Source organism: Myxocyprinus asiaticus, chromosome 32 (assembly GCF_019703515.2).
Source record: "Myxocyprinus asiaticus isolate MX2 ecotype Aquarium Trade chromosome 32, UBuf_Myxa_2, whole genome shotgun sequence".
Classification (NCBI taxonomy): Eukaryota; Metazoa; Chordata; class Actinopteri; order Cypriniformes; family Catostomidae; genus Myxocyprinus; species Myxocyprinus asiaticus.
The window spans coordinates 31152130-31162681 of NC_059375.1; the positions used below are offsets into that span (position 1 = coordinate 31152130).

Consider the following 10552-nt stretch of genomic DNA (forward strand, 5'->3'; position numbering starts at 1 on the left):
ATAATGAAATAATCTTTTCATTATTCGTTTTGAATATTTTTTTGTACTTTTTTTTCACTGAAAGAGTATTAATAGCGCGTTTTCAGGTCCACATCCACATATTACACTTACACTTTTGTTTGTGAGGAGTTAAGGCATTATGGCTAACTCTACAAGCGAGTCGTTGCTGTCCACTGGTTCGCTAATTCAGTGATTGGCGGCCGAATGGGCAGGAGAATGGACTGCCTGTTTTTCTAGTGCGGACGGCCCGGTTTGGATTCCGCTTATTTTTTATTTTTGGAAGTTTACAAAAATGAGGGGAATTTTGACCAAGAAAGTCGGTGCCGGTCCTCCCCACAGGCAAACTAAGCACGTTCCAATCTGCCAGGGGGCCCCCACAATGTCAAAAACATTATAAGTAGTGTTACGAATATACTGACGCCCCCCCCCCCCCCATGAGCTATCCGTTTAACTCAAGGCAGCTCGGACCTCCAGACGCTAGATGGCGCGGGCGATCATCCAGGCGCGAGACACGCTGTCAGCTGCTGCGCATCTTGGCACGCGCGAGCAATGACGTGGATTTTCATCCATTGTAATGAGAAATCTTTGAACTCACTGCTCTCAACTACTACACATCACTGCAGTGAGAACGGACTGTTTCTAACCATCTGTAACAAGGTAAAACCTTTCAGTTATTGCAACTGGACATAATGTTTAAACGCTGTTGTTTTAATTCAACTTCATCAATGAAAACTCGCTTATCTTGTCCTGTCATCTACAGTTGCTGTCAAAACTTCTTGCATTCATTCTTAGTACAGTATTCGATTTAAGTGCATTAGAGTCGTAAGGCCCGTTCACACCAAGAACGATAACCATAAAGTTTTAAAAATCGTTCTATCTGTAAGAGAATAGCGGAGTCCACACCACAACTTTAACGATAACGACATAGAGGAAAGAGAGCGATTTTTTTGTTTGTTTTGATGAACAGTAAAAACATTGACAGCCAATCAAAATCCATCCAGCTTTAAAGGGCTCGAGCCGCATCCTTCTGTTTTTCTGTTAGGTCGCTTATCATATGTCTTTTTCACACGGCCAGTGAGGAACAACACATCAACATGAGTAAAGGCAAAGTTGAGAACCTTAAAGACAAACTTGATGGCAATGAGCTTGATCTGAGTCTCAGTAACCTCACAGAAGTGCCAGTCAAGGAGCTGGTAAGTGTAGCTACTTTTTTGTTCAATTAAGCATTATTAAATTATTTTCTTTAAGCAGCAATTCATAAAACTGTCACAGATTCAAAATCACAGGTTCCAAACTAGTCAGGCCTACTTGCTTAGTTACCTTGTTTTTGTTATTTATACATGTAGTACATTTGGGATTGTGTTATCACCATTTTAACTGAAGCTTTAATCCTCCACTTTAGCTCCAGTATATTCATTTTTCCTGTGCATAAACAAAGTGTGTGAAAACACTGATAACTGGGTAACACTTTACAATAAGGTTTTATACATTAACATAAGTTAATGCAAAAGTAACCATGATCTAATAATACTGTAACAGTATTCATTAATCTTGGAATGCATAAAGTGTTGTATACCTTAACATTAGTTAATGCATTATGAATGACCAAAAACTAACAATAGTACAAGATTAATAAATGCTTAAAATATGAATAATATTAAAATAAAATATTGTTCAATGTTAGTTCATAATACCCAATGCATGAACTATTGTTACCTATTATTGTAAAATTGAAAGCATTGTTTTCTTCCCAGGCTGCACTTCCAAAGGCAACGGTTTTGGATCTGTCCTGTAATAACCTCACAATACTGACTGTAAGTAGCAACTGTAAATAAATAGACATGTTACAATGGCATGTTATCTGTGATTGCAAAGAAGTCTAAAATAGAGGTGTTGTGGATTTGTTTGCTTTATTGATTTGTGCTGTGGTCATTACATCACCAGCCAGAATTCTGCAGCTTGACTCACCTCATCAAAATTGACCTGAGCAAGAACCAGCTAGTCTGCGTACCGGAAGAAATCGGACAGCTCCATAATCTCCAGCACCTGGATTTATACAACAACAAACTGAAAATTCTTCCTGTTGGCTTTTCACAGCTCAGGGTGGGTTCAGGATCACTGGCCGCAAGGCTGGAGTCTGGTGCATCACAAACATTATCCTCATTATTAGACCATGCCATGTCTTGACTCTTCTTACACTTAAAGGGATAGTTCACCCAAAAAAGAAAATTGTCATCATTTAGCTTCTAACTATCATGTTGTTCCAAACCCGCATGACTGTCTTCCATGGAATACAAAAGTAGATATTAGGCAGAATGACAGTTTCAGTCACCATTTACTTTTATTGCATCTTTCTATGGTGATGGAGTATAACATTCTATCTAACATCTCCTTTTGTATTCCACAAAAGAAAGGAATTCATAAAGGTTTGTAACATATGAGGGTGAGTAAATGATGATAATTCACTCAAAAAAAAAAAAAAATGGAAATTCTATCTCTTTAATATTTATACTTAAGTAATGGAAGAAAAGCAGCAGATAGTAATGGAGGGAATTTGTTTGTTGTAGAGTCTGAAATGGTTGGATCTGAAGGATAACCCCTTGGAGCCAACCCTGGCCAAAGCTGCAGGGGATTGCTTGGACGAGAAGCAATGTAAACAGTGTGCATCCAGGGTAAGTGTGGTTATTGTAGCCATAAATGAAAGCCTCAGAGATCAATACAGTATACAATTTTTTTTTTTTTTTTTTTTTACCTCAAAGTAGGTGCTTTTCAACAATAATAAATGCTACAAAATGTTAACAATTATTTTTGTATGTGTATTTATCTATGATCAGGTTCTCCAGCACATGAAGGTTCTGCAGGAAGAAGCCGACATGGAACGAGAACTTCGGCTTTTGAAAGAGAGGGGTAGGACGGGCTACCAGTCTGAACCACAGCTGTGAATAAGAATATATTTTGTGATCCCATTGACTGCTATAATATGTTCTTGCTGTAATTTTTATTCACTTCTAGAACAAGAAAAGAAAAAAGAAATCAAGCAGAGAGAAAAGGATGCCAGGGAAAGGGAAGCCCAGAAGAAGAAAAAAGCGGAAGAGAAAGAGAGGAAGAGACAAGAGTATCAAGCGCAGATGGCTGCTCTTGCTGCACAGGAACAACAGAAAAAAAAGAAAGAAGAGAAGAAAAAGAAAGCGGCTCAAAGTCAAGGTATATTTAAACCTTACTTAAAGAAATATTTCAGCACTTTGCACTTTTTGCTCACTGTTTACTTCATGTTCATAAAACGTTGAAGTATTTTGACCCGTGTTTTTTTTAGGACTGGGTATTGAGAACTGGTTCATATTCAGAACCAGTTCCATTTCTATACAAAATACTGGAACTGAATGGTTTTCACTAGGGGTGGGTAAAAATATTGATTTCCCGATGCATCGTGATCTTCATTTGAACAATCTCAATATCGATTCTTTAATCCCAAGATTGATCTTTTACTCCATGCGCAACCCTCTTCTAAAATTAGAGATAATCACTCGCATTTGCAACCAATTTTGTGCTGTGTGACTAAAATGTATATATTTGGCAACTGGCTGGTAAATATTGATTGAGTAGTATAGTGGTGGCGTATTCTGCAGCGAGATCCTTTCACTGCTTGTTGAGAGTAAAAGTTGTTCTGTGTGTGTCCAAAGATGAGATCCACACAACCCATTTGTCATTGAATAAAGTCTCTTTTAATACCCTTTCTGTTGTTTACAGTCAGTTGTCGATCAAAAACAACAAAAAATAAACATTTAATTCTAATCACGCATGGCACACATGAGAGAGTCACTCGAGTCCTCTTTCATTAACATGTGCTCAACATCAAATCAAAATCAAATCACTTTATTGCCACTCAACCATATACACAAGTGCAACAGTGCGTGAAAGTCTTGGGTGCAGTTCCAAGCAACACAGCAGTCATGACAGTGATGAGACATATACCAATTTACAATAAACATCAGATTTACACAACACAATTAACATATCTAATATACACAATTACACACAACATAATATACAAATAATAATATACAATGTACATTATACAATACACACAATATAGAATACACTGTATACAATAAAAATCATATATATATAAATGTGCAGTAAGGTTGTATAGTGTTGTATAGACATTCAGGCTGTTGGTTGATAGTCAGTTGCCAGTGTGTTGAGAAAAATAATTATGACAGTCCAGTGTGAGATTAATATAGTACAGTGCTGATATATGTTGATCATGAGCGATCAAGAGTTCAAAAGTCTGATTGTTTGGGGGAAGAAGCTGTCATGTAGTCAGCTGGCGCGGGTCCTGATGCTGCGATACCGCCTGCCTGATGGTAGCAGTGAGAACAGCCCATGGCTCGGGTGGCTGGAGTCTCTATACCGCCTTGTATAGATGTCCTGGAGGGAGGGAAGCTCACCTCTGATGATGTGTCTGGCAGTTCGCACCACCCTTTGCAGGGCTTTGCTGTTGCCGTACCAGGCAGTGATGCAGCCACTCAGGATGCTCTCTACAGTGCAGGTGTAGAACCGTGTGAGGATGTGGCGGTTCATTCCAAACTTCCTCAGCAGTCTCAGGATGAAGAGGCGCTGATGAGCCTTCTTCACAATGGCCTCAGTGTGGACAGACCATGTGAGTTCCTCAGTGATGTGGACACCGAGGAACTTGAAACTGCTGACTCTCTCCACCGGTGCTCCATTGATGGTGATGGGGCTGTGTTCTCTGTCTTTTCACCTGAAGTCCACCACAAGCTCCTTGGTCTTACTGACGTTGAGGGAGAGGTTGTGCTCCTGACACCAGTGTATCAGAGTGTGCACCTCCTCTCTGTTTCATCATTGCATAATTAGTACTATTTACTATTCATCTACAGACGCTCTTTACAGAAATGCCGGTTTTGTTAAAGAGACAGTACTGGCTTTAGCACGTGTTCAACAAATCAATGTTAATACTTGTAAATAGTACAAATTATGCAATTAATCTATAAACATGTAACAAATAAAAATTATAATATATGCGATATAATATCATATTTATTGATTGAATACAGGGATTTGTTCATTTTTAAAAAGCCAAAATGTGACCAAAATGATGAAAAACTAATCAAATATAAATAGTAAAATTTATATTTTCATAATGTACCTAGATTGAAGGTCTCCTGTATTATTAACAGCATTAGCTGGGAAAGAATTAATTTTATATGTAAGCAAAAGGAACATATAACTGAAGTATACCTATATAAATCAATTTCGAATCGAGATCGTAATAGAATCTAGAGCTTGTGAATCGGAATCAAATTGAATCGGGAAATCTGTATCAATAACCAGCCCTAATTTTCATGACGTTCGGTTCCATTAACCGTTTTTGTGTCCACTGATCCAGATAGAACACTGTACTAAAATACTCTTGACAGTGTTTCCATCTGAATTAAATGTGATGAAAGAGAAAGACCAGGTACAGTGATTATAATACAATGAAAAAAATAAATAAATGGACAACAATGTTTTTTACATTTGTAGTCCAATTTGCAAATTAATGACTCTTGAGATGGTCCAGAAACAAAACAAAACTGTTACAGTGTCATATTGTTTTTAAAATTGTCCAGATTAATTTAGTGAGAACAGTTGATCAGTGACCGGTTTCTCATATGATGTGTATTTAAAGATATACGTACACATGAACTTACAGTTCCCATTCTAAGTGTTTCAGTATGTTAATATAATGTGTGATCCATGTTTTGAGTTAAGTTCTACACTTCCTTCCCTACAGCTAAAAAGACAAAATCAGAGTCTGTACCCAAAGCCAATCGGTCCTTCTGTTCCCTGTTCTTCACTCTCCTCCTAAAAGTCCTCCTCCTGGTAATTGTGGGAATGTCAAGCATCTTAGCAGCTTGTCAATTGACTGAACTGAGGAAGGAGGCATTCTGTGTTCCACTTAACGTGCACTTTGAGGAGACAGTGAGATGGGCTCAGGGTCTGGAGGTCGTGCAGCAAATCATTCAGAAAGTGTCTGATCTCAGAGCATAATATTGTGTCTGATACGACACGTCTGATCAGGATCCATCCTGCCCAGGATCTGAGCTGGCAGGCGACGCATGGGGACCAAGTCACAGACCTGTCAGCAGAAATTCCTATGGAATTGTTTTCTCCTGTGTTGTGTCTTTTCAACAATAATCCATGTAATAACTATGGACCAGTTTGTGAATTCAAGTCGTGCTTGTATGTTTTTAAACCGCCAAAACAGAACAGGGAAAAATTACATAATGATTTTCAGAAACTGTTAATGATTAACATTTGCCATGACATTGAATAATAAAAGATTTGAGCAATTTTCATAAGCTCACATTTACTGTCTGTGTTAAAAAGGTGATAAAAGCTCATTCTTTTGTGCAACAACTGCTCTTTTTTTTTTTTTTTTTTTTTAACTCATCAGCTTTTTTAAACCAAATATGTAATCAAAATCAAAAAACTACTGGTAATATTATTTATTGTTAAAGATTGTAATTTTGATTTTTTTGATGAAATTTACTACAACAGAACTTGAAAAAGTACTTTTAAGAGTTCAGCATGAGACAAACTATTTTATTATTTTGTGCATATTCACAAAAAAGTACATGAATAAGATAAGCAAAAAAAAAAAAAAAAAAAAAAAGTACTCCAATTTATATAGTTTTTATGTCAATTCATCAAAACAACATGCAGTATGCAGACTGAAAGATAAGGCCGGATTGGTTGTTTTACAGTCCAGTATTGATTTCCATGCCTTAAAATTAAAAAATCATGCAATAGGATAAAGATACATTTTTGAAAGTTTAGTTCACATTTAATTCTGAATTACTTAAATTCAGAAATATTTTATTACACACAAGACAATGTGATAAAGATGTCACCTACTTGAAGTACTTAAGCTTTTTGACAACAAATAATGAATTGGTATTATATTGTAATGAGCTTTTCATTAAAGGAATAGTTTACCCAAAAATGAAAATTCTCTCATCATTTATTCACCTTCATGTCATCCCAGATGTGTATGACTTTATTTCTTCTGCAGAACACAAACGAAGATTTTTGGAAGAATATCTCAGCACTGTAGGCCCATACAATGCATGTGAATGGTGACCAAAACTTTGAAGCTCCAAAAAATGCATAAAAGTCATTCATAAGACTCCAGTGGTTTAATCCAAGTCTTCTTAAGCGATCTAATAGATTTTGGGTGAGAACAGACCAAAATGTAACACATTTTTCACTGTACATCTTAATGCAGTCACTAGGCACGATCATGATTACATAATCCTAGTGTTCTGCAGAAGAAAGTAAGTCTTACACATCTGGGATGGCATAAGGGTGAGTAAATGATGAAAGAATTGTCAGTTTTGGGTGAACTATTTATTTAAGGCTATTTGTTCACAGAGATATTGGTGGGATTGTTGCCTGTCTGAAGTCCCGAGCCTTCCCATATTCTCTCTGCTGCATGAAATCCATGTTTCCAAACACAACTTTCTGTAAAGCTTCATTCACAGTGACCCCAAGAGTGACTTCCTGAAAGACCTCACTGATGGAAAGCTGTAGAAACAGACAAACAAACAAACAAACATTAAACAAACAAACAAAAATTTTCTTACAGTATATTTCAGATGTCAGGACTTGAGGTCGCCAGATAGTGGATTTTGCAGATACTGATAACTAAGGTGGTGGAAAAGGCAGATAACTGATTAATTGGCTGATAGTTTTTAAATGAAATTGTTTTTTCAGTCTTTCCTTACTATAACAGGTACAGACATAGAGGCTACAAGAGACCAAAATGAATATAATCCCAGAACCAGTTTATAGTTCAACCAAAATTCCAATAAAAACCAGAAAAAAATTAAGACTGTGACTTTTAACTGTAATTGCAAACATATATAATCACATTCGGTCCTGAGTTAAGTACTACTACTTACCTCTCGGAAATGGAATTTCTTGAACATAGCTATGCTGATTTTGTTATCCAAACCAATCTTGACTTCAAACTTTCGAATTCCAAGTTTGCTAATGCCTGTTGAGGGAAATCACAAAATACCGTTCACAAAAAGAATACTTACTAGAATAATGGATCCAAATTAATCATCTCATCAGCTTCATCTTACCATAGCACATCATCATGCGTGTTACTTCTTTGCCAAGTCCTTTTCCTCTGTAGCAGGGCACTAAAGGAAATTATGACTTAATGTTACTGACAGACTCCAGAAGATTTGAATGAATTCAAAAGCAGTGAAACACCCATCACCTGCGATCATGATCTCCAGTTCAGCCAGGGAGGGGTCGCTGGGGTCTGTTAAGAAAATGTTGACATCTCCCACCATGCATTGTTCCTCTGGTATAGTCGGATCTGCCCATTTCTGCTTATCCAAGATGATGAAGGTGCATTCTATGGGAGAGCAGTCACAGATGATGAACACAGAAACAGATCAGGGGAATTGGAGACCATGAAGGAATGCAAACAGGACACTAACAGGAAACATGTGCATGTGTAAAGTGGAAGCTCACTGTCATCATCTTCTCTCCAGCTCCTCTGCATGTCATACTCTTGCTCCAGTGTTAGGGGCTCTGATGAAGTCAGCTTTTGCAGTTCAGGAGAGGACATCCATTCATGATATCTGAAAATAGTTTAAAGGAAAATTCAACTACAAATAGCAGTACATTACAGTCAGAAATAATTGGCATCTGGGTTATTCTTACTATGCAGTACAATTTTATGTGGCCATTACATATGTGACCTGCTCCATAATTTTGAATCACTTTGACCCAGAAACACATTTTGAGTTTCATGCACTAAAGCTTTCTAATGATTATATATATATATATATATATATATATATATATATATATATATATATATATATATATATTATGTTTCTACTTCAAACAGTTGCCCATATATAATCATTTTAATTTCGTCTGAGACTTTCCTTTTTACTTGAGTTTACACGTTAAAAATGTGTGACTCGAAATGATAGACAGTGTCTTAATACATTGGGCAAAATATGCAATTCATATTAGAATAGCTAGACACAAAATGACACGCTGGATCCACTTATAAATACCTGGGAACATGATCTGCGTTGTAAGGCACCAGAACAACCTTCTGCCCCTCCAGTAATGTATCTTCATTTATCCGCATTATAAGCAGCAGCCTGTAAAATAAAGTGTTGAATGACTTCACTTGGCACACTAACCCAGCTGTTTATAATTTCTGCCAGGCATACCTCGGATTCGGCCTTGAATGCAGAATGGGAGCTCAAATAATGTCCATCTGTCTAATTTACGTACACATTCAACGTGACATGATACAATAAACAGATTGCATAACAAAATATTACGAATTTCAATGAATTCCAACTCACGTAAACAGCGGCGCATATAAACTGCGTCAGCAACATGCGTCGAAACGGTAGTGGCGTTCCCATTCTCAGCCACGACAGGACGCAAGCAAAGGCGCAATATTTCACTTTAAAAGAAAGTGTTCAATATTAGATTAACTGGCTAGACGTACAATTTAATGCCACAATATTTCACAAGTAAATAAGCTTAATAGTAAATTGATCAATTAAGAAATATATTTGTATTGAATCAGTAACGCAAACTGTGATAGTTTTTTTAAATGGCCATTTAACATAACCACAAGATGGGGCTCAAGGTCTAGTTTACTGTTAATCAAACTGAAGGCCGTTTTTTCCCAGAGAGTTTACAATTGAATATCGGTCAGTTTCACTCTAATCTAATGAACCATGTGAACTTCTAAACTGAAAAAATAAAAATGGAAACATGGAAAATACCATGTGTTTCATAATTTTTTTCTCTTCTCTTATTGAAATGTTTCAAACAAAACACATTTTCTTGGGAATACTGTTTTACTGACAATCAATTTATAAGTTTTACCTATGTCCTAAATCACTTTGCATCCATAAGCCTGTTCCATCAGGACATCATCCTCCAGGAAGTGACATCATTTTGGAGGGAAAACAACAGCATGATCATCAGTAAGTTTTATTAGTTGGTCTCACTCTTAAACACTCCATTCGGTTAAATAACACTTTTTGCTTTTTTTTTTTTTTTTCTGGGTAGTAAGTGTTATTTCCTAATTGATTATCCCTCAAAAGTATAGAAAATGGCTATTATTCCCCACAAACTTTGCTTTTGTGACCAGGACAGTGATATTTTGAAATTTACCTATTTCCAATGAGAAAACGGGCAAATTTTTGTCTTTTCGTTCACATAAAGTCAGAAAAAACAACAACATATGAATCCAAATGAACATGTATTTATACTAAAGTAATATTCAAAGCCTTGCTGGACCATAATGGTAACAAGTACCCGTCTCTTCCCCTGGCTCACTCGGTGCACCTCAAAGAGGATTATAACAGCATCAAGACCTTGCTGGGCACCTTGAAGTATGATGAGTACGGCTAGAAGGTCATAGGAGACTTCAAAATGGTGGCATTCCTGATGGGTCTCCAAGGCGGATTTACCAAGTTTCCCTGCTATCTTT

The 10552-nt window shown here is 36.8% G+C and overlaps 2 protein-coding genes across 3 annotated transcripts; one reads left to right on the plus strand and one right to left on the minus strand.

Annotated features, from left to right (window-relative positions):
- The first annotated feature begins 493 nt into the window (after nt 1-493).
- Nucleotides 494-6445, plus strand: LOC127423335 (leucine-rich repeat-containing protein 59-like). The gene is made up of 8 exons (XM_051667537.1): nt 494-657; nt 1043-1193; nt 1755-1814; nt 1945-2103; nt 2568-2672; nt 2835-2907; nt 3013-3204; nt 5795-6445. The coding sequence occupies exons 2-8, from the start codon at nt 1095-1097 to the stop codon at nt 6049-6051; spliced, it is 945 nt and encodes a 314-aa protein (XP_051523497.1). The 5' UTR covers nt 494-657; nt 1043-1094; the 3' UTR covers nt 6052-6445.
- Nucleotides 6446-6594: 149 nt separating this feature from the next.
- LOC127423336 (alpha/beta-tubulin-N-acetyltransferase 9-like) lies at nt 6595-9454 on the minus strand. 2 transcript variants are annotated; one of them, XM_051667539.1, is made up of 7 exons: nt 9408-9454; nt 9108-9197; nt 8551-8660; nt 8291-8431; nt 8151-8210; nt 7965-8059; nt 6595-7587 (listed from the first exon to the last, which is right to left on the minus strand). In XM_051667539.1, the coding sequence occupies exons 2-7, from the start codon at nt 9182-9184 to the stop codon at nt 7429-7431; spliced, it is 642 nt and encodes a 213-aa protein (XP_051523499.1). In that variant the 5' UTR covers nt 9185-9197; nt 9408-9454; the 3' UTR covers nt 6595-7428. The 2 variants fall into 2 exon arrangements, with proteins under 2 accessions (XP_051523499.1, XP_051523498.1); XM_051667538.1 differs by having other exon boundaries at nt 9270-9437.
- Between the last annotated feature and the right edge of the window lie 1098 nt (nt 9455-10552).

Excerpts from the sequence above, each read along its gene's own strand:
- LOC127423335 (XM_051667537.1), top strand. The coding sequence starts at position 1,095 with ATGAGTAAAGGCAAAGTTGAGAACCTTAAAGACAAACTTGATGGCAAT. Across the intron at positions 1,194-1,754 it reads AAGTGCCAGTCAAGGAGCTG|GCTGCACTTCCAAAGGCAAC; the intron begins GTAAGTGTAGCT and ends TTTTCTTCCCAG. Across the intron at positions 1,815-1,944 it reads ATAACCTCACAATACTGACT|CCAGAATTCTGCAGCTTGAC; the intron begins GTAAGTAGCAAC and ends TTACATCACCAG.
- LOC127423336 (XM_051667539.1), bottom strand. The coding sequence starts at position 9,184 with ATGCGGATAAATGAAGATACATTACTGGAGGGGCAGAAGGTTGTTCTG. Across the intron at positions 8,661-9,107 it reads AACGCAGATCATGTTCCCAG|ATATCATGAATGGATGTCCT; the intron begins GTATTTATAAGT and ends AACTATTTTCAG. Across the intron at positions 8,060-8,150 it reads ACGCATGATGATGTGCTATG|GCATTAGCAAACTTGGAATT; the intron begins GTAAGATGAAGC and ends TTCCCTCAACAG.